This window comes from Panthera leo, chromosome C1, assembly GCF_018350215.1.
Source record: "Panthera leo isolate Ple1 chromosome C1, P.leo_Ple1_pat1.1, whole genome shotgun sequence".
Taxonomy (NCBI): domain Eukaryota; kingdom Metazoa; phylum Chordata; class Mammalia; order Carnivora; family Felidae; genus Panthera; species Panthera leo.
In genome coordinates, this window is record NC_056686.1 from 164,674,582 (window position 1) to 164,698,557 (window position 23,976).

A 23,976-nucleotide genomic window follows, 5' to 3' on the forward strand; every position below is an offset into this window, starting at 1 on the left:
ATGGGGCTTGATCTCATGAACTGTGAGATCATGACCTCGGCCAATATCAAAAGTCAAACACTTAACCGACTGAGCCACCCAGATGCCCCTGAGGCTCTCTTAAATGCTTCACCTAATTGCATTTGGAAAGCCCAAGTATATATCATATATATGATTTAATAATCTAATGTTCTTGATGTCTTTTGTAAACACACATACAACATGCACACGTATGGGGCCCAGAGTGTAAAACCTTCAGAGACAGTACTTTAAAGCCATATTGCTACATTTAATATGATCATTAAATTTGTTTCCAAAGTCCTTAGTAATTATTAGTGTGAAGTTGGAGAAGATGCTTTATTTATTTTACCCAGCCTGATCATTTTTGATATTTGAACATTTCTCTTGTTTCTGAGTTTGAAGTTCTCATGCCTATTTCTGTTGACTCAACGAAGTTTAGAAGACTTATAATGTCCCATCTAGTCTGTTTGGAGCTTCTTTAACTTTGCTATCTATTTCATTAAAAAAAAAAAAAAATCCTCTGAGGAGGTTGGTTGTTTCAGGCCAATTAGAGAAACATTTACATTGTTTTTAAAACTTTAAACTCTTTGGGTAATAATCCAGACTTACCTCAAAAAAGTTGTTAAAAACAGTACAAATAGTTCCTGTATTTCTTTCAGCCAGCCAATCTACATTCCTTCCATGGAATTAAGAAGGTGGGTAGAGAATGAGATTATGGTTTAAGCTAATCAGATGATTTTGCCTTTAAAGTTCTAGATGTTAAATCTGATTTCACTTAACTTAAAGCCTTCTGGGGATTGTTTGTTTTTTAGGGTGACGCAGACTTATGATGCAGGTGCATGTATCTATTTCTACTTTGCCTTTAACTACAGGGGAATAAGTGACCCACTGACTGTGTTTGAACAAACTGAGGTAATTTTGCATACATGAATATATTCTTACATTCTTTTATTAATTTAAATAAACTTTCCTATCAATTTATGAATTTTAGTTCAACTCTGTTTAATCACTCCATGACTTACCTGGTTGATAGTCAATAGAAATTAGAAACATATTTGTTGCATTGAGTCGTATATTGACTTGTGAGTCTAAAATTAATATTATCTATAGATATTAGATTTAATATTCTAAAATTAATATTCTGTAACCTGTGATTCTTTGGTTGTTACTTACAATTTGTAAGACCGTATTAAATAACAAAGGACTATAGGAATTCTTGATATCACTTTGGCAGTTCACCCATTTCCAGATGCTCGCTGCAGTTGAGGTCAGCAGCCCTAATGTTCTTGGTCTGTGTTGCTGTAATATCCTCATTCTGGGTTTATAATTGTTTGATTGTTATAGCTATACATATACTATAGAGGTTCATTTGCTACTAGTTTCGTTACATTCCTTAACTGGCCTTAAGATTCCAGTTTTTATAAAGCCTTCTGTTTGCTGGTATTTCTTGTAAGTATGCCTAAAGTTGAAGAGACAGGCTGGACTGGAGGAACTGGGAGGAGACTGAGGTTTGTTAAAACCTCAGGTGTCCTAGTGTTTAAACTAGTGTTTAAAACCTAGTGTCTTAATGTTATTGCATGCCTGCCAAAGGCAGCACCATGTGGTGATTTCAGTGGCACACTTTTAGACTCAAAGCACAGACAGGGTTTGGTTGGCTCCCTCCTATGCCTCACCGCCCCCCCCTTTTTTTTACAGCTTTTTTGAGGTATATTTGCAATACAAGTAACTGCACATATTTAAAGTGTACAATTTAATGAGTTTTGCATATGTATACACCCAAATCAAATATCACTCCAATTGAAATAATGAACATATCTGTCACCCTCAAAAGTTTGAGTATTTACTTCCTCATCAGCTTAGCCTTTCAGTGTTTTGGTTGACCTCTGGCTACTCAAAGGCCTGTACTCAAAGGCCCTGTACTACTATAAGAGTGAGATTATTCCTTTTTCCCCAATCCAAACTGCCATTCTCTAAGTACTACTAATTTCAAGTAATTGTTGCTTTGTTTAAAATCATTTGTTTAATTCAGTAATTTATTAAATTTAAAATAATGTTATTTAAAATAATTTGTTAGAAGGTACAACGCTGGCATATATTTGATTCATTTGAAAAACCCTAAATCCTAAGTGATGAATGTTCATATAAGTTACTTTGCTGTGAGATGTGGTCCATCTGTCCTGCCTGAGCCCTGTCACCCTGGTCTAACTCCTGTATACACACCTGAGTAATTGAGAGGTTCTAGGCACTCTAGATACTTCACCTCATGGCTGATATATACTCATGAACTGAATGTAATTCTACTTCTGTTCCCCTTTTTTTTCCACTCTGCACTTTAGTCATTCTCTGTTTTGCTGTAAGTGTTTATTTTTCTAACCTTAGTTGCTCTATAAGGAGCTTAGGACCTAACATGTTAGGAGGAGAAAATAAGGTTTGTTTGGTTTTTTACACTTAGATATCCATCGGTCTGACAAGTAACTTGTTCCAAGACATTGACCTAAGAAATGGTCTCCGTAAGGGTTTTTATGGTTGATCTCTGATAGCTTTGCAAGGAATTTTGGGTCCAATACCCACTTTATGATATTTAGGGAGTAATTTAAACATCTAAGCCTCATTTTCTTTGTCTGTGAAATAAGGATAATGCAATTATTACACAAGGCTATAGTATAAAATAAATAAGTTACTACAGGTAAATTGCTCAGTACTTTTCTGCATATAAAATAAGCAGTCAGTACATGTTAGTTACTAACATTTGCTGGTGTAGAGAGGTGTTTACTTCAGAGTAAGACTTGACTATCTTCACAAAACTTACTATTAACGATTCTGTGCTGCTGAATTGATCATTTTATCTTCTTTTTCTTTTCTAGAATCTTGAAGTGACTGTTGTAGACATTGTGACCATTCACTAGAAAAAATGTATAAAATTAGGCTGCATATTTTAATTGCGTTTTAAATGTAGTTAACCAAAGGAAGATAAAGGAAAATTAGAAATCCAGTTTGTAATTTAACCTAGGAAGTACATGCCTCCTTGGGGGCTTGGTCTTAACTTTCACTTCAGAGTGAAACCTAAGTAGCAACTATTTGTTGTGTTGTTTCCAAATACAGGCAGCTGCTAGAGAAGAAATCCTTGCTAATGGAGGGAGCCTCTCACATCACCACGGAGGTATTCTTTTTGGGGGTAGAATTTCTACTGTACCTACTATTAAAAAATAATTGGTTTGATAAAATGTTGGGGAGAGCCATAGTACATAATTTGAAGGCACTTGATATTTCTTGAGAGTTTTTATGTCTGTTACTGAGGTAGCCTAAGTTGTGGTAGTAACCAACAGAAGAAATACTAAACATTACCATTTTTATTTTCAAGTATAAAACCTCTGTTTCTTTAATTTAGAAACGAAGTTAATTATTTGCCCTGCTTTAGATGTTAAAACAGAAATGAGTCAACATTTTAATTTTTGCATCATAGACCTTTCCTTTTTTTCTGTCTTGCATGTAAATCAGTTTGACTTTCTGGTGGTTTTTATACTCCCTGGTTGTAAGTTTCTAACATGTTGGCAGTATCGGGTAATAAAACAAATATAGGTCAGATCATGTTATGATAAGACTTCTAAAATTTATGTGCATTTTCAGGTTCTAGGCCTATTGGTCTTTATTTGTTGAAGACTCCAAGTTTGAGGAAATGATATATTTTTAGAAATTATTGGCTTGAACTTGAATGTATCTAGGTTTGATTGCATATTAATTTATTAAATTCTACCTCATTTAAATAGAAATCTTTTACTTCTGTTGTATTTCTCATATTTTTATTTTCTATGTGGTCAGAAATATAACTGCATAGAAACGAACTCTAAACTACCTGGTTTCCTCCATTGCCTAGAAAAAGAAACTAGGTAAGCCTAAATACAAAATATATTTCATATGTGCTGGTAAAATGAAGATGCTTTCCCTTTGCCAGCTTGTCCTCTTCTAAACTGGTAAATATTGGTGGGCTCCAGGGCTTGGCGCTGAGCCAGTCTGTTCTTCTGTGTTCACTCCCTCAGTGATTACCTCATTCCCAGGATTTAAAACACCAAGTATATCCTGATGACTTTCAAATACCAGAAAGCATCACCACCACGACATTCTAGGTCAAATCACTATTTCTTCCTGCTGAGTCTTCTGCAATAGCATCTTATCTGGTCTGTCTGCTTTCGCTCTTGCTCCCCTCAGGCCATTTCTGTTACTGCTAGAGTAATCTTTTTAATAAAACTCAGTGTTTTCTCCTCACAAGGCAGAATAAAATCCAAACTCCTTATCAGGACCTTCAAGGATATACATGTGTCTATCCGTCTGTATCTCTTACTACTTTTTTACTCTAGCGGCATTGGCCGCCTTGCTATTCCTCAGACATACCAACCACCTTTCCTCTGTAAGGCCTTTGGTGTTTGTTCCCTCTTTTTCTGATGTTCGTTCTCTTGTCCCCCCCACCCTGCCCCCAGATATTTGTATGGCTCACTTTCGCCATGATTTAGTTCCCTGATAAAAATGTCACCTTCTTTGAGATGTCTTCCCTGTTCTCTTGTTTAGTTTCTGTGTTTCTCATTTGAATAAGTTCGATGAGGTTACTGACTTTATCTTATTTGTGGGACTGTGTTTCCCAGTGCCTAGAACAGTGACTGTCTCTTTCTATATAGGAAATGCTCAATGAATATGTTAAGTGAGTGGGTAAGGGCCCAGGTATTCACAGAATTTGGGGCAGTTTTGCAAATTCTTAAGCAGCTCTGAGACTTTCATATTGGAATGGCTGTAGTCTCATTACTAATTTAGCTTCAAACATTTAATAATCAGGCCTTGTTTGAATATAGGGTCGTGTTTAATCGTGGAAAGTCTCAGTTTGTCCCATAATATTTCTGAGAAAGTATATTAGAGCCAGTTATTCAGTAGAAAAGTAGGGTAAAATAATGTGCATTTCTCTACAACTGTACAACAGCAGCCATTTTAGTGTTCTTCCATAGATGCATTATGTATGTAAGATCCCGTTCAGACTTTGTCTTAAAGCAAATAAAAGGTCAAGAGGCTTATACACAAAGGGGAAAGAACATAGGCTGTGGAATCATATCTGTATTTGACTCCTGGGTCTTCACTTAACTAGCTCTGTGACCTTAAGGAAATAACTTCTCTGAGCTGGTGTTCTCTTCTGCAAAATAGGAATAATAGTACCTACCTTGTATATTATTATAAGAATTAAATGTAATAGTGTACGTAGAGCATCTAAAGTGCCTTGAATGTTGTAGGTACTCAAAACAAAACAAAACAAAAAACACAGTAGCTTAAAAAAAATAACAATAGACAACTCCAGGTGGAAACTCTGGCTTGTATTCTTAACCATTGAAGAAAAGGTTACTGTTTATATGAAAAAGATTCATACATTCAAGGGATATGATACAATTGTCTTATGTTTTCAACTGTAACCTGCAGTTGGTCTAGTTCTATAGGAAGTTCTATTATTATATATATGAAAGAGAAATAAATTTCCTTCACACTCTTGGCTACAAAATATACTATAGAAAAATGTCTATTTTCATAAATGCTTCTCTGCTTAAAGTTAATCATCTAATTTGTAAATGTCAAATACCCTGTGCTATTCAGTATAGTTTCATAAAGCAGAAACCTTTCTATATAAATTTGAAATAGAATGGGTTTAATTGTCCTGCTAAACTTAACTAATGATAGAGCTTTTGAGAGATCACTTCTTTTTATGTGAAGAAAAGATTTTCCTTGATTTGCATCTGGAACTGAAAACTCAAGTTGACCTCTTAGTGTCATCTTTATTTACTGACCTTCAGGCAGTGTCATGACATTCTCAGTACCATTTTTGAGTTTGAGAGTAGAAGGGCTGGGGGTTGGGAGAATATTGATGCAATTTCTCTTAGAGGGTTTGGCCTGTAATTGTGATTAATAACAGTTGCTTTCACTATCTGGAAACAGACAGTCTGGTTTGTCTGCCTACAATCATGCTGTGATAAATGGAGCTATTTTAACTCTGGTTTTGTGTATCAAAGAAAACAGATGTAGTCTGGAACTGGAGGCTATAGGAAATATAAGGCCTGCTTAACTTAATCTTTGTAGTGCTTGTTTATGTAACTGACGAGCTGGTCAGTTTAAAGAGCAGAGTTTATATCAGCCACGTATTTAATTTCAATTTATGACTTTTTTAAGTTGTTCATTGGCTAAATTTATACCTAAGTCCTTGTCAGAAAGTAAAATTCTTTGATTGGATATAACCAGCCCTAGTTTAAATATTGGTATCTTTGCCTAACCAAAATTATTTTTTATTGTTCAGAGAATAATTATAGGCTACCTCTCCAAACTTTTTTTGTAATATTAACAGAAATCCAGTAGTATCAGAAACTTTAAAAGTAAAAAGAGACTTCTCAAAAGAATGAGGAAAATATTGGCTTTGAAGCCATTTGTTAAAACCTGTAGTGTGAAATAAAAGATATATATTGGAAAAGAAGCAATAAAATTGTTGCTATACATGATTGTCTATGTAGAAATCCCAAAGAATCTACAAAAACAAAATTAGCAAGATTGCAGAGTTTAAGAGCACACACAAAAATCAGTCACATTTCTATTATTAAGAACAAACCTATAGAAACTGAAATTTAAAATACAATACCATTTCCAGTTACTCCAAAGAAAATGAAATGAGCATATATCTAACAAAGTGTGCACATACTTAGGCATAAATATAACAAAATATATACAGGATCTGTGCTCTGAAAATTATAGAATGCTGATGAAAAAAGTCAAAAAAGAGACCTGAATAAATGAAGAGATGGTACTGTGTTCATGGACTGATAAAAAAACTAGACATAGTGAAGATGGTCATTTCTCTCCAGATTGATTTATTTAATACAATTCCTATCAAAATGTCAGCAATAATGGTAGTAGGCATAGAAAAGATGATTCTAAAAGTTATACGGTGGGGCAAAGGAACTTGATAGCCAAAATAATTATGAAAAAAAAAAAAAAAAGGCTAAAGTCATAGGAATGTATCTACCTGATTTTAAGACATTATATAGCTCCAATAATCATTACTGTGCTATTGGAAGAGAGAGACATCAGTCAATGGAACAGCATAGAAAACCCCCACAAAGAAGTCCAACTGATTTTGACAACAATACAGAAGCAGTCCAATGGAGGAAGTGTGTGTGTGTGTTTAACAAGCAGTGTTGGAGTAAACAGACATCCATAGGCTCAAAAAACCAAAAGCAAACAAACAAAAAAATCCTTGACCTAAATCTCAAATCTTCTATCAAAATTAAAGTAGATAATGGGCTTAAATGTAAAACATAAAATAATTAAACTTTTAGAAGAAAACAGGAAAAAATCTTCAGGGTCTAGAGCTAGGCTAGGCAAAGAGTTCTTAGACTGGTCACCAAAAGTACAGCCCATTAAAGGAAAAATTGATAAGTTGGATCTCATCAAAATTAAAGACGTTTATTCTGTGAAGGATTCTGTTAAGTGGATGAAAAGGTAAACTACAGAGTTGTAGAAAATATGTGCAGGCCACATATCCAACAAAAGGCCTATATATAATATATATATAAAGAATTCTCAAAACTCAAGAGTAAGATGCAAAACAGTCCAATTAGAAAGTGGGCAGAAGATATGAAGAGTCATTTCACTGAAGAGGATATACAGATGGTAAATAATCACTTGAAAAGAGGTTCAACATCATTAGCTATTAAGAAAATGCAAATTTAAACCACAAGGAAAATCACTACACATCTATCAGAAAACTAAAATTAAAAAATGACAATATCAAATGCTGATTGAGGATATGAAGAAACTAGATTAGTGATACATTACTGGTGGGAATGTAAAGTGGTACAGCCACTCTGTGGAGACTTTGGCAGTGTTTTATAAAATCAAACATGCAGCTACCATTCAACCCAACAATTGTACTCCTGTGTATACCAGAGAATTGAATACCAGAGAATTGAAAGCTTGTGTTCACACAAAAACCTGTTCATGAATAATCAGAGCAGCTTTACCTATAATATCCCCAAACTGGAAACAGCCCAGATATCCTTCAGCTAGTAAGTGGCTAAACAAACCGTGGTACATCTATACCATGGACAACTCCTCAGCAATAAGAAAGAACCAGCAATCAGTGCATGAAACAATTTGGATGACTCTTCAGGTAATTGTGATGAGTAAAAGAAAGCCAATCCCAAAAAAGCACATACAGTGTGATTCTATTTCTGTGACATTTTTGAAATGATTTACAGAATTACAGAAATAGAGAACACAGTGTTTCCAGGAGTCCCTTGTGGAGAAGAGGTGACTGTAAAACAGGCAACACAGGAACCCTTGTGGTGATGGAATTGTTCTGTATTTGACTATATCAATATCAGTATCCTGGTTGTGATTTTGATCTTTTGATGCCTACCAGATGAGTATAGCCTTTCCAGTATTGAATATCAGATTACCATAATATAGCAGAAAGTTTGTTTTGTCCTTTAAATTAATTTTTTTTCCTTTGGTTTCTTCTTTGTGGCTGGCTTTTTCTCACAAAACGTATTAGTTGATTATATTTTTCCACTGAAGCAGTGTTGTAAATAGATTCCAAGACCAGACTGTAAAAGCCAATTTAACCCATAATTTAGCTTAACATTTAACTATTAAAGCTATATCCTAGGATAAACAGATTTGAAAACTGACAGAAGATCTGTTGTTAAAAATGTATTAATCCCTGCACCTTTCCACGTATGCAATTACAGTTGTCCATGTGCTATACTTGTAGTAGCCTCCAGCCTCAGGTGTGTCACTGGAGTAGAAGAAGTGGCTTAGATACTAATACTTCTCTTTGGTTTTTTTGTTTTTTGTTTTTTAAATATGAAATTTATTGTCAAATTGGTTTCCATACAACACCCAGTGCTCATCCCAAAAGGTGCCCTCCTCAATACCCATCTCCCACCCCCCATCAACCCTCAGTTTGTTCTCAGTTTTTAAGAGTCTCTTATGCTTTGGCTCTCTCCCTCTCTAACCTCTTTTTTTTTTTTTTTCTTCCCCTTCCCCATAGACTTATGTTAAGTTTCTCAGGATCCACATAAGAGTGAAAACATATGGTATCTGTCTTTCTCTGTATGACTTACTCCACTTAACACTCTCCAGTTCCATCCACGTTGCTACAAAGGGCCATATTTCATTCTTTCTCATTGCCACATGGTATTCCATTATGTATATAAACCACAATTTTTTTATCCATTCATCAGTTGATGGACATTTAGGCTCTTTCTATAATTTGGCTATTGTTGAGAGTGCTGCTATAAACATTGGGGTACAAGTGCCCCTATGCATCAGCACTCCTGCATCCCTTGGATAAATTCCTAGCAGTGCTATTGCTGGGTCATAGGATAGATCTATTTTTAATTTTTTGAGGAACCTCCACACTGTTTTCCAGAGCGGCTGCACCAGTTTGCATTCCCACCAACAGTGCAAGAGGGTTCCCATTTCTCCACATCCTCTCCAGCATCTATAGTCTCCTGATTTGTTCATTTGAGCCACTCTGACTGGCGTGAGGTGATATCTGAGTGTGGTTTTGATTTGTATTTCCCTGATAAGGAGTGATGTTGAGCATCTTGGACCTCTAAAGAGAACTTTTCTTCCCAGCAATTTTATGTCCAAGACTCTTTTCAATAAGATGTTTGTTTACTCTCAGAATGTCTGTACTACATTATTATATTGTTAGAGAATAATTAGTAAACAGATAATGCTAATTAGCAAACAGATAATGCTAATAGATATTTTCAGGTGTGAATCTATAAAAAGTGACTTTAGTTACAATTTATTTATTTCAGAATTTATTTTTAATGTTGTTCTGTGTTACCTAATACAAAAGCCACTAGGCTACCTGTGGCTATTTAAATTTAAGTCAGTTAAAATTAATTAAAATTAAAAATTTATTTTCTCACTTGCACTAGCCACATTTCAAGTGCTTATATCCTCATGCAGCTAGAGGCTACTGTGTTGAGTAGTGCAGATAAAGAACATTTCTGTCATCCTAGAGATTTATATTGGATAGTGCTGTGAAGCTTTATATTCATATTCATATTCATATTCATATTTATATTCACCCATTGTCTAGAAAAATGGCCCAAAAAATGACCTATAAGTTTTTTTCAGTAGATATTAAATTCAAGTTTTTAGGAATTAACTTTTATTTTATTTATTTTGAGAGAGAGAGAGCACATTTGCAAGCAAGCAGGGGAGGAGCAGAGAGAAAGGAAAAGAGAGAATCCCAAGCTTGACGTAGCAACATAGGGCTTGAGCTCACAAACCATGAGATCATGACCCAAGCCAAAAATCAAGAGTTGGACGCTCAACTGTCTGAGCCACCCAGGCTCCCAGGAGTTAACTTTTAAAATAAAGTAGCATTTGAAAAAAATAAAGTAGCATTTGTCATTAATGGTTGATGTTCTCAGATGTAACTCCTACCTACTCTACCACTTTCTCCAGAATTTCCCTCTTTGGTCAGTAGCCTCGATTTAGAGCAAGTTCACCTTGCAAATGGCAGTCAGCCATTTGCTGCTAATTTTAGTTGGTTGTAACAGTGAAGTGAAGGTATGTTGCCTTTATGGAAATTGTTTGGGCTTCTAAGAGATAGCCCTTTGGAAGCACATAGTCCAGGATTTCTTCATCTTAGCACTGTTGACATTTTGGGTCAGGTAATTCTTTGTTGTGGATGTTTACAGCATCCCTGGCTTCTTTTACCCATTAAATGCTGGTAACATCATCCCAGTTATAAACAACCAAAATCGTCTCTAGACATTACTAAATGTCCTCTGGAGGGCAAAATTGCCCCCATTGAGAACGACTGATATAGCCCAAAGAGTCCTAGAGATTTGAAGGAAAGAGTTTTAGGTTCTGTGCCATACCTTCTGTTTTAGCTACTGTAAAATAGCTCTGATTATATCCAACAGATAATGTCAGAATACAGGGAGTACAAGGCAAATAGAAGCAAAGGAAATTAAGGAAACCCACATTGCTTTTCCTAGATATTTGAATTTTTGCTCCTTATCTAACATGACTTCTACATAACCATGGCTCAATATTTTTTAGTTCAACTAACATTTATTGAATTCTTACTGTGTGGCATACTGTCTTGAAATTGAAATGCAAGAATGAGTGAAACATGGCTCTAGGCTTCAGGGAGCATATGATATTGTCTATCCTTTTCTGTCCTTATCTATCACATGTTATTTCACCTGTTTACTTGCTTTTTACTTTACTCTGTTGTATGTGCAGTAATTGCCACCTGGGTGTAAATATCAAGTGTGTCAAGCCATCTTTTGGGGCGTGTAGCAGAATTAGCACTTCATTGTGTTCTGATGACAGATCTGTGATTGCCCTAGTAATTCAAATTTTTATTCTGTTTCATAATCATTAAAGACCTATTCAAGGATCTATAAGATCTTAGAGCTATTATGTGAACTGCACAGGTGAAATTTTAGCATGAAGAAAATTGACATTTTAAATTATTTAATAAGATAAAAATCCCATTAGATTTTAATTGTTCTGTTAAAGTCTGTTGTAGCCATGAATTTGTCATCTCAATATCAGAAGTTTCATTTGTAGAAAATAAGTCAAATGACTTAGTAAAGAAATGGAAACATGACTTTAAGCATCCACGAAGCACTAAATTAAACTCTTAGGTAGGTATAGTCCCAACTCATATGCCTTTAAAGCCTGGATGTTAGCATTCCTGAGTTGGTGATGTGTTGGCCAACATTCAGCATGTACCCCTACCAGAACCAAACATACAAAAATGTGCTGTAGAGCACAAACACATGGACAGCTACATCCTCTTTTCAGCTTGAAACCTCCCTCTGAAGAAGCATCATTGCAGTCAGATCACCTCAAAGAGTGGAAACTACCCATGCTCTCTGTTCTTACCGCTACCTAACAAGTATCATGGAGCCAGAGCCTCATCTGGCAAGAGGTTGTTGGGTGTCCTTCCAACTTTAATTGGTTGGATCAATTAAACCTTGAAATACAAAGTTAATGCTCAGATCACTCATACAAGCAGCTAAGTCTAGATTGTCTTTTTAAAATCTGACCAATAGAGGTGCACCTATTGAGAAGGTGGCTCAGTTGGTTAAGCGTCCAACTTCGATTCCGGTCATGATCTCATGATTTGTGGATTCGACCCCTGCATCAGGCTCTGTGCTGACAGCTCAGAGCCTGGAGCCTGCTTCGGATTCTGTGTCTCCCTCCCTCTCCCTCCCTCCCCTCCCCCCGAAATAAATAAACATTTAAAAAAATTAAAAAAAATAAAATCTGACCGATAAAATAGTGCTAAAGTGATATCCAGGATACTCAAACTAGAACTTTCAAACTGTAGTTGTTATAATATTGGTTAGGTGCTTTTTGCTTTGGCTAAATTCTGCTTTTGAGCTCCAGCTTTGGTAATCAAAATATATAATCTGTTTCATAGTTTGTTTTTTAAATAAGCATATAATCTTTTCAACCTTATAATTAAATTCATAATTCAAATTCAAAGGTTTTTAATTTATCTAGCTAAAAAGAACTCTGGCTAGCAGACCCCAGATTTTTCCCTTTTAAAACGGGACTCTTTGGTAGCTTCTGCTAAGTTTTCAGTCCCTTAGACCATAAAGAGTAGTTCCAGATAATTCTTGGTGACTAGGTTGGCTACCATGTCCACATATCTCGCACCCAACACTCCCATCACTGCCCATACACATCTGTTCATTTGTACCACAAAATGCATACATGTAACACACATGTGCACAACTATATTGTAGCTCCAGAGCTACAAAAAGTTAAGATAGGGATCTTGTATTCCACAATTCACAATTATTCTAAATATGTGATGCCCAAAGTACTTAAGCCAGGTGTTCTTTCTTGAAGCCGTTAGCATCCAAAGGGGACTGTTGAACCTGTGATTTCAAAGACTATCCCTGAAGCATCCATTTCCTCTGTTCCAAAAGTAATTTTTTTTAATGTACTGTATGTTGTGGAGGAACACAAAATATTTGTCTAATATGTATATATATTGTTAGATATTAAATTGTAAAAAGGTGAATTCTACTTTTAATTTAAGCAGAAAAAGAACTTTTCCCCCTGTTAGTTTCTGTAATGTTCAGTATTTGGTCTATATTTTTTTGTATCTCTAAAAATATATCTGAGGCTCTTAAATATCTGGCTTATGTACTTTGGGCATCATATATTTAGAATAATTGTGAATTGTGGAATACAAGATCCCTATCTTAACTTTTTGTAGCTCTGGAGCTACAATATAGTTGTACACACATGTGTGTTACACCTATCTAGATCAGTATAGTCAGCTAATGTCTAAATGCCTATAAGTGCAAATAAGGATTGTACAAAGGGTATTATTATTGTTATTTAGCTCTAGAATAAAGGTCTTCTACTTTGAAGTGGGATTCTCTCTTTGAGATTAGGGTCTTTGGTATTTTGTTGCTGTTGTTACAGTTTATTGATTCATCAGAGACAGCCACCAAAGGTTCTTTAGCATTTTATGAAGACTCTTTTTCTTTCTTTCTTTCTTTCTTTCTTTCTTTCTTTCTTTCTTTCTTTCTTTCTTTCTTTCTTTCAAGTTTATTTACCCACTTAGAGCACAAGTGAGGAGGGAGAGAGAGAAGGACAGACAGAATCCCAAGCAGACTCTGCACTATTAGTGCAGAGCTCAACATGGGGCTCAAACTCACAAACTATGAAATCATGACCTGAGCTGAGATCAAGAGCTTAACTGACTGAGCCACCCAGGCACCCTTGTGAAGACTATTTCTGATAATCATCTTAAAGGCTTAAAAGCCTCATTGAAGCATTTTTACTTAAATTGTGTTTTCTGTCTGCACTTCTGTAGTTGACTTAAATTGTCAAGCAAAACCGAAAAGATTCCTAGTTGCTTTATTACATAGGCCATGATTTCTGACCTCAGTTATCACTGATGGAAGCTCACAAACCTCTGCCATCAAGGGGTTAAATTCTTCCATTAAATATCTTTATGAGGGGCCACAGCCATGCTGCCTATACTGTCTTGTCTTTTTTTTTTTTTTTTACTTTCTAGTTCACTAATCAAATGTATGTTAGATTGATTATTGTAAAAGTATAAACCATAGAAAATTTGACAAGATAGATGTGTAAATTATCCTTCTGACAGAACTAATGATGCACTCCAAGCACCTTCTGTTTTCCAGCGCTTGGTGAGCAACTTCATTAAATATGCAATGGCTGTTGGGTGGCTTCTCAGCCGATGGTTCAGTTCCTTGTGGAATTGCATTATTACTAGAGGTGTAAAACCAGGCAGACAAGCTAGCTGTTGGGCATCCTGCTGAGGTTCTAATGTGCTCCATCTTGTTGGAGCAGTTGTTTGCAGTCTTTTCAGGACAATTACATCCATAACAACAGGACACATTCAGTGAAACTATATTACAGATAACAGTGGAGACTAGCATTGACTGCTCTTCACCCCTGTCTCTTGAGCTACCTCATTGTGGGTAGCTAGTAATAATGCCACTTCTGTCACTCAGAGAGTAGTTGCTTTTTTTTTTTTTTTTAATCCCTTGGAGCAAATCTGGCAATAACTGATTTGCAGCTTTTTTGAGTGCTTAAAATCATAGGCTATTTGAGGTGAAAGACTTCATAGACTCCAGTCCCTTTGAAGATGAGAAAACCAAGGCTAGAGCATTGTGGTGAGTTGTCCCTTTGAGAGGAGGACCAGGTAGAACATCTTGTAGGTGGCAGAGATTGCATGAGTAAGAATTTGTTCTGTTTGGCTTCCAGTTTGAGAGCTCTTTTAAACGTTACTTTCTTTTTGAATTTAAGATTTTTTTTCTTCTGTAAATCATTCCGCTCCCCCCCCCCCAATATTAACACAGCAAACTCTTTTATTTCTAGAAGCCAAGCAGAAATATCTTGCTTTCTAAGGATTTCATGCTATAATTTTAATGACAATTTGATGGCTTCCTGGAGAACTGGACACAAAAGATGATTTGAGTTGAGCCTGAAATGGTATTTAACGTTCCAGATGGCAGGTGCTACAGTGTATCACTGCAGCCTGATAAATGGCAGTGCGTTTTAGAATGACAGGCAGAATACTTTAATGAAAGAAGGTTTCCCATTTCGGTTGTCCAATTAAATCACTGTTGATGACTTTGGATCATTAATGAACATTTGTGGAAAATGACCACTTGAATTCAATTATTACAATATGTTTGAAAAGTAGTAGCCACAAAGAATCCTATCTGTAAATTAAAAGATTTATCCATTTCGCCACAGATAAATTAGCACATTGCTTTGCATAATGCCAAAGCAGGTTAACATTTCACTTTTTTTTTTTTTTTTACAGGTTAAGTACATATCCTTTCTTATGAAAGTTCTACTTAGAAAAGTTTGTTTTTTTATTGGGTGCCTTTTAAAATATAATTTATGCTACGGACCATTATATTCTCAATAAAATATTAATTTATTCTCAATAAATTAGCAAGAGCTAGGAACAACGAAGAAGAACATTATACAATGTATAAAAATAGAAGATTAAGTTTAAGATGGATTAGGTGTTTGATTTATTTAGTGCCTAGGAAGAATCTCTAATTCTGGAAAAATAATAGGAAGAATTATTTGGGAACATGCAAATTTATTTAAAAGTAATATGAAAGTAAAATGCAAATAAAAGTTTTATAACCAGATTTTTTTCTTAAACCCATTAAAGGTTCAGATTTTCTTAATTATTTTAAGCTTTAAAATATTTTGTGGATGTATATCCTGCCATTTTTGCTATAGTATACCCAACAAATTCATCTGGATATGTTTTTCTTTAATTAACTTCATTTTCTCTGAAACTTTGGGATGTTTTGGTAGTTCAGACAGGGGGTGGGTTCTTTTGAAATGCATGTTTTTCTCATTTTGTTATTTGTAAAATGGGCTGCAATCTCAACCCAAGCTTCCTTCATCTCCATTTCATAGTTTCTAGAGAAAGGAGACACTGGAGCACAGGCTTCCCCTGGGAATACATTGGGCTTAATGAGCTTGATAGTCTGGTGGGCTCAATAAATCAAATAAAGCAAAACATTTCTCATTTTTGAATAAAAGCATTTATCACACAGTGTTTGTTCATTCATGGTCACAAGATTGATTGGTTCCCAGCAACATAGTGTATATTGAAGCATTTTTTATTTTGTTTTTCCAGTGGGCAAGTTACGGAAGCAGTGGCTAAAGGAAAGTATCTCTGATGTCGGCTTTGGGATGCTGAAGTCTGTCAAGGAATATGTGGACCCCAATAACATCTTTGGAAACAAAAACCTTTTATAAATCCATTACTGTTGTTACAAAAAAATGTCACTTTTTTTTTTTTTTTAAGTCTTCAACTATGGTTATACCAGTAATCAAATATATCATGGATTGTATTTCAGCAAAATTTTTTTGTTGGTTTTAAATAAGTTGTTTCTGTATTTGTTTTGTTTCTACATCTATGGATTGACAGATGGTATTCCTAAATCTCTCTCATTGTAGGTGCATCAGTTTACAGCCAACTGGTTGTCATTTCAAATTTTAGTCAGGTGGCACAGGGCTGCTAGTTGTTATTTCAGAGGAAGATGCTGCCAGCTGTTTCGTGTTGATGCTTCCCCTTGGGAACAAAGGGAGATTTTGGTGTCATCCACTGCTTATCTAGCCTCTCTTTTAAGGACGTTTCTGGAAAGCAGTTATCTGGGGAAGGATGCCACTGAGGAGTGATAACACATGTATGTTTTTTAAGAGTGCATTCTAGTGTGAGTAGGTCATTAAGAAGAATACTAATGAAAGAATATAGGCAACCTGTTATTTAGGATGCCTTCAGTTCGGTGAGATGCTTGGCCTACATTTTTCTTTGAAATTAGTATACATTTATAAAACCTGAAATGAGCAAAAAGTTATTGTTAGGGGACATGTTTCTATTCTCCACGTTTCTGTTTCTACTGGGGTATGAGTTGAATGTGTATCACCGAGATAACTTCTTGTTATATCCTAGTTCCTTCATAGTATGTTTTGTAAGAAAGCTGACTTATCACTCATTGTACGTGAACAGCAGGTTTACCATGAAACGAATGCCTTTATTCAGCTTAGAATCCTAATGTTTCTGATTTCACATTCTTGTTGCTGAGATGCAGAAGAAACTGCAACCGGAGCAGAAGAAGGAAGACTCCTTACACTTAATGTCTCCAGTTTGAAGAATTGTTTGACTGATGAAACACACCTACCATTTAGCTGTTGAATTTGAAAACCTCAAGAGTTTCAATGACAATTTTTTTTTTTAATTAACCCAAACAACCTGGTAAATTGTCATATAAAAGTAAAGTTTCAATTTAGTTTTTAATAGTGGTTTAATGCCTTTTTTGAATTACTGGTTTAACCTAAATTTTGAAAATATGTTATGTATTAATACACAAACCATAATCAAAAGTTTGAAATGTCATATTTCTTAAGTAATAGGGAGAACATTAATCACATTTCACAAACATTTTTACATTCAAGCCTGGATGTTACAAGAAGTGAAATGATTACTTTGAATCACTGTCTGTCAAGGTTCATGATTCACATTTCGGGATGGATTCTTTTCTTAATGCAATACCTAACTTTTGATAATTTTTTTAAATTAATATTTGATCAGATAATGTACGTCAAGATGCAGACGATCCTTTAAAAGGACACACTGTCTGTCTACATAGCAACAGCTCCAAAGTATTTTGGGGCAGTTTGATACCTTTTATATCTGAAGTATACTTAACCAGAAAAGTAAAAATTTAAATTGACAAAATAGTATTTTTAAGACTTCAAAATGATAAGCAATTTTTAATAAAATTGGCCTCAAACTAATAAACTTAAAATCTGTAAGCAAATCAAAATTAAATACTAGTTTAACAACAAAAACTAAATATTTGTTAGAAGCTGCCTCTCTTCATTGGTGATTTATTTTTAGTTACAAAAATTCCAGCAAATCTTAGCATTAAAAGCCCTTGATATTTGAAATAGTTGGATGCTTGATGAGGAAATTACACTTGCCTCTAGAATTATTAAAAAAAAAATCAGCTTTATAAAATGGATCTATTCTTGAAGGTAATTTCTCTAACTGGTGATCAAAATGTAAAATTTAATACAGTATTAATATCTCACTGGAGTGTATACTTGTTTCTGAGTAATTTTTTTTAAATAAAATTTACAGATTCATAAGCAGATCCATTCCTTTGCAAGTGATTGTTATAACATTCTTTCCCAGGGAGTTCAGATTTCAACAACCTCAGAAATCTGTATTTGGTATTAGGAAACTATAAATGTCACGGCTGAAAGTTGTGTTCACTGTTCTACATGAACCTTACGGAAATTAGTGATTTATGTCTTTGTTTTTCTTCTTCCATGTATGCAGAACTCCCCAATCTTGATTTTATAGTGATGACTACATTCTGTTGTTGGAATCATTTCTACAGGGATCATTTTGAAACACACAAACACTCACCAGTGCTGTTTCCCTCTGATTTAGTAAACCAGAAAGCCTTTCCCCACTTCTCACACCTGCTTCTGAGAGGTACCTCGGCATATACTTAGTTTCCGTGGAGAACTGAGTTCTTGAATATGCACAGAAGCACTTAAACCTTGCCTCGTATTTCTGAAATATCTGAAAATGGCTTCATAAAAGTTAAAGCCTGGAGAACATTGTTTATGTGAGGCTTTTAAACTCATTTTGAATAAGTTTGTTTAAAATTTTAAAAGCTCATATCCTATCTGGTTTTTAGTACTGCATAAACGTTGACTTGTCTTTCTTAAATCAGTCATATTTCTAATAATTCGTTGATGTCACATTTGGGTTGAGGTTTTAGTGGGACTAGGAACTTGCTGCTAGTGAGAAGTGGCATTGAATACTAAAGACTCAGTATGAACAGGCTTTATTGACCCTTAGAGAAACTGTTGCCTTAATGTTTGGTGCACAAGTACAGGCATAAGTGAATTTTGTCTTATAATGAGTAACTTGAGCTTTTTTAGTTTCATAAGAATTGTAGAAGCCACATGTTTATTGTGCCCAGCATTTTACCACAGAGAAAGAGGATTGAATTCTTTCCTCTTTGGAGGAATTGGGAGTTTGCTTCCTAACTGCTTACAGATTACACTATTACTTAAGAGTTATTTATGAAGCTGGAAGCTTTCTAGTGCACATAGTTGTGTTGACATATTTTGGAAAACAAAAGTGCAATAAAGGATGAGCTTCCGTCAGTATGTGTACTGTGTCAGATACAGATGGTTGCAAGGAAACCTGTGTTTCAGAGTATTTCCTTAGTAACTGCTAAGTCCTAGCTTACATTTTTGAAAATGCCTTTCTGCATGTTGGCTCCAGAGATATTTCTTCGTCATTTTCTTTCATAGCTACAACTTCTTAACCATAGCTAATCAAAGAAATCCTGTAGTCTCAAGCTGAAGTGTGTAACCTCAGCTGTTAAAAATGGGACTGGGTTTGGTTGAACATCTATTCTATTATAAATGTAGAAACACAAATAGTTATTTATTATGGATTGATTCACAAACTGCATGTGCTTGGTACGTGAAGCAGCCAAAATGGAATGCTGTGGAAAGTGTTCTCTACATTTTAAGAAATACTGAGGTGGGCATTAAGGACAGCTTTAATAGCTTTTCATTTACCACTTGATCTTTGGTAATTTTGATTTTAATTACGGCTTAGCTCATGGTGGGAGAAAAGCTGAAAACAAGTGCCAGTTTCAGATTGAAGAATACAGAATCACCTTTGGCTTTACAAGTTAGGGAAGCGAGGCTTTGCTCAAGGCTCCAAATGAGCCATATGTCAATATATTCATTGAATTCTTATTAATTTCAGTGTCCTGAATTAATGTATACATTGATGCTAAAATTCAGAAAATGTAAGTCTTTTTCTTAACTATTGAATAGGGTGTCTACTATGAAGGATGTAAGTTACTCGGCTTTCTGCTTCCTAAGCCACAGTGTTTGTCTTTAGCTTGGAATTTGTAAAAACTACTTGTAACGTCAACAGGTTATATTAACGTATATTATTAATAAAATGCACCCGGGTCTAAGAGATTTTGTTTTCTTCAAAGGGAGTGGGAAGCTCACTGTTCTGTTTGCATATGGGTTTTTCTTTCAATTTTCATTTTTCATCTTCATATTTCTGATTTGAAAACAAAATTTTTATAATTTTATTGATGAAGCATAATCAAGTCCCTTTAGAGTATATTGTTAGCTAGGTTTTATCACTCTAATTATTTTTTAAATCAGTGTTCTATTTCTTGGAGGTGTTCAGTCTCCTGTGAACCTGAAGCATTCCAGTTTGAACCTAGAAAGCTCCTCAGAGAATGAGCACTGTGCTCTTCTGACCACAATAATTCCTTAACAAACGTCAATGAGGACCACTGACAGATGGAACACTCAAGCCAAAGAACATTACAGAATGAAAGTAACTTTAGTTCAGTGAACATAAAAAGATTTCTTCTTTGGTTCCCAAAGGAGATTGTCTTACACGTTTTTTTCTCACAAGGAAGAAAATAATATATTAAGCATCATTAAGAACATTTTTCAGAGACTGAACTTCCAAATCTAAGAGGGAAAGAGGAAAGAGAAGGGAAGAAAATGCTTTCGTGTGGATTTCTAAGCAGCATGCATACCTGTTTTTCAGGCATCTTATTGTTAGCAGTGTTTTTCATGAACATGAGCACCCTTGAAAACGTGTTGTTTAATCCTTAAAGTAACCTTGTTCACATATCTATGAAGGACATGAAATTCTTCTACTGGTATACGGTTTCTATAATTATTTTTTGGACTACTTAAAGAATATCCCCAAAAGTTCACAGTGCCTTGTTGGGATTTTTTTTTTTTTTTCCATGAAATAGCCATTATTTAAGATGGGTGGGAGAGGATAAGTGTTTAAAGACTGAGATTGTTTAGTAGTTCAGGGCTGTTCCTCTTCAAGAATATGTCAGGAATTAAGTAGTTACATGTAGAAACACTGAAAATCCTTTCCATAGTGTGGGTTTGGATCACCTATTCTAGTATGTTTCACTAGTTATATGGTGGACCTGTACTCTCATATATCTGTTCAGTCAATGGGATTTATATGTACTTTCATTCTGAGATTTTCATTCCTACTGTCCCAACTTCGTAGCCCTAAGATGTGGCTTAGTAGATGTGGCATACTCACTCAGTCCCTGAGACACCCACTATATGCTTCTGGATGTTTGCTCACACAGCTCCTGTGGAGCAGAGCCTGTGGGGGGAGGGGGGGTTCTATTCCTTATGTTGTGTGTCAGTCCTTTTTTCTGTGACGGTGCCTTCAGAAAAATGAGTATCTCTGTTCCTGGACAATGATAAATCTTATGAGAAATATGTGTAGATTATATTTCTTAATTTTTGTCCTTTTTAGCTAAGCCTGTGGAATACTTTGGCTCTGATACAACTTGACTTGAATAATATCTTATCCTGAGTCTTCCTCCAAGGCAGTACATATTCCTGCCAGTACTGTAGTAATCTTTTGGGAACTACATGTGGGTAAGCTCTTGTATGTAAGCCATTATACTGCTGTAACTAATGCATACAAACAGTTCTTCTCTTTACATTTATGGTTTAAACATTGGTATGTAGTGGAAAGGGAAATTCCTGAGAGATCTCAACATAGTTTTGTCAGTTCAGACTGAGCCATGTTGTTTTCCACAAGGGCTCAACACATGGTCTATATACTGTGCTTTTGGTGTATGTTTGGATTCTCCTTTTATTGCTTTTCCTAGACTGTACTGTTCTATAAGCAAATGCCCATGTGTGATTTTTAAGACGTGCTGGGAAGAAATAAAACAATACCAAAACCACTCATTGTTACAGAAATTGTTGCTTATTTCATGTTAATTCCATGTAACCTTTGTTGGCAGCATCATGCTATACTCACAGAGAATGGATAGAATATAATCTGTACCCATGAGTAGCCTCTCTTGTTAGTGAAGGACATGTGCACAGATACTGGTTTTGTCCCTGCCTGTGGCTCCTATGCTAGAGGGCGGGTTGTAGTTTTCTGGGCTCTGAAATGACTGAACTTTGTGTTGAACCTAGTCTTCCTTGGTACATTGAAATAATCACTTGTGTCACTAAGATTTTGGCTCTTACAGTAATTAATTAAAGAAATTTTCTTCCTGGCTCATATAAACTTGGACTGAAAAACCCTTAGAAATCATCTCATCTTATCTTTTCCCAAACATAATTGACTACTTTCTCCTATCCCCCAGGCCACAGATAACTAGTCTTCCTGAACATTTGTTGTGACCAAATGGGAGTGTATTGCTTATCTGGGAAGCCTTTTCCAACTTGAAATCTTAAGAGGTTTTAAGGTATTAAAGAGATGTTAAGAGGTTTTTGTTTATTTGGTTGAAATCTGTCTCCTCTATCCATTGATGTAACTTTTGTCTTCTGTAGTCATAAGTTACTGTCCAGTTGCTCTAATGAAAGGCAGCTCTTCCAGTGTTTAAAGGCAGCTCATGTTCCCCCACATTTCCAACCTTTGCTCCTATGAGTTCTAGATCCTTCACCATCCCAATCGCTCTTTGTACGTGCCTCTTTGATGTCCTTAAAGTGAGGTATCTAGGCCTGAATGTGCCAGAGTAGAGCCAATGATTCCCTTTTTCTGTCACTAATAAACACATTTTTGATGGACACATTGCACTATCACCTCACACTGAACTTGAATTTCACAAAGCTTGTCTTTTCTGCATATGCCGTTTTGGCCATGCCTCCCTGGAAGCTGATTTTTCAAAGCCCCCTTACCTATATCCTTACTAAAATTTGTATCTTACTGGATTTATTTCCAGATTTTCAAAACTTTAGAATCTTGACTCTTCTCCAGAATATTTTTTGTCCCATCCAGTTTTAGGTCCATGGAAGTGAGACATGTTATGTCTGGATTCCCTTGCCAGTAATGGCAGATAGCTATGGTACACAAGGGCCTGCCCAACAACACATCCGTGAGAGAGCATTCAGGGCTCAGGCAGTACTCTTCCACTTGACATGCTGTTGTCTACCTTACTTACATGTTTACATTTTGTCCACAAATAAGCCCTTTTTTCTCAATGATGAATCAACTATTAAGATAACATTAAACATGCAGTTTCACTTAACACTGTCAGCTGCCAGAGTGAAATCCTTTGGTAAAGCTCGCTGGTCCAGCTTCTTACCCTATCGGGAAAGCAAATGAGGTCTTACTGCCAATCACATTTACTTTTGCCTGTGTTTGGCCTCAGGGATATGCCTCTTTCTTTGCAATAGTACTCATAAACCCATTTTCTGATGTGACTTGTTGATTGGGTCTAGTGTTGGCTGATGGACAAGCTCTTTAATTCATTCTTACACAATTCTGTCACATCTTTGGTATCTCACTGCGTCCGTATTACACCTGGGAAGGTACTTCTTAAAAACAAATTTTGTCACAATAAAGCTGTAAAATAAGAGAAGATGGAGTTCTAAAGTCTAAGAAGACAATGGAAAGAGTTCTAGAATTTTGGGTGTACTCCATTTTTCTCTTTTGGACCTGATTTCTTTTTTATAATGAAAATCTCTAAGGTTCCTTCTACTTTGGTCTCAGTGATTCTGATTAAGTTTAGATATTTTTGCTGAATACTACCCTAAAATGACTATTGCATTAATAATCTTTTTAATTCATTCTTTATTAGCTAGACACTGTGCTGAGCATTTAACCCTAGACAGGAGGTCACGTCACAAAATGTGCTGTTTGACTAATACTATGGGTACAGCCCAAGAAGTGAATACAAAAAAGCCCAGATGTCACTTTAGTCCCAGTGATAGGTCAACAAAAGCTAAAGGCAGTTAGGGAATGGTAGATAGCTGTAAGTCACACCATTTCTAGGAAGCTACTCCGTGTGTCAGAGAATACCATCAAGAAACCACAGTCTCCCA

General features: G+C 35.5%; 1 protein-coding gene across 1 annotated transcript in view; it reads left to right on the top strand.

Annotated features, from left to right (window-relative positions):
• The window catches only part of AGPS (alkylglycerone phosphate synthase), a 143,547-nt gene extending 126,164 nt beyond the window's left edge, over window positions 1–17,383 (top strand). The window contains exons 18-20 of the mRNA XM_042949222.1: window positions 813–912; window positions 3,103–3,160; window positions 16,220–17,383. Coding sequence (XP_042805156.1) covers window positions 813–912; window positions 3,103–3,160; window positions 16,220–16,341 — 280 coding nt within the window. The 3' untranslated portion in view covers window positions 16,342–17,383. The remainder of the gene's footprint in view (window positions 1–812; window positions 913–3,102; window positions 3,161–16,219) is intronic.
• The last annotated feature ends 6,593 nt before the right edge of the window (window positions 17,384–23,976 follow it).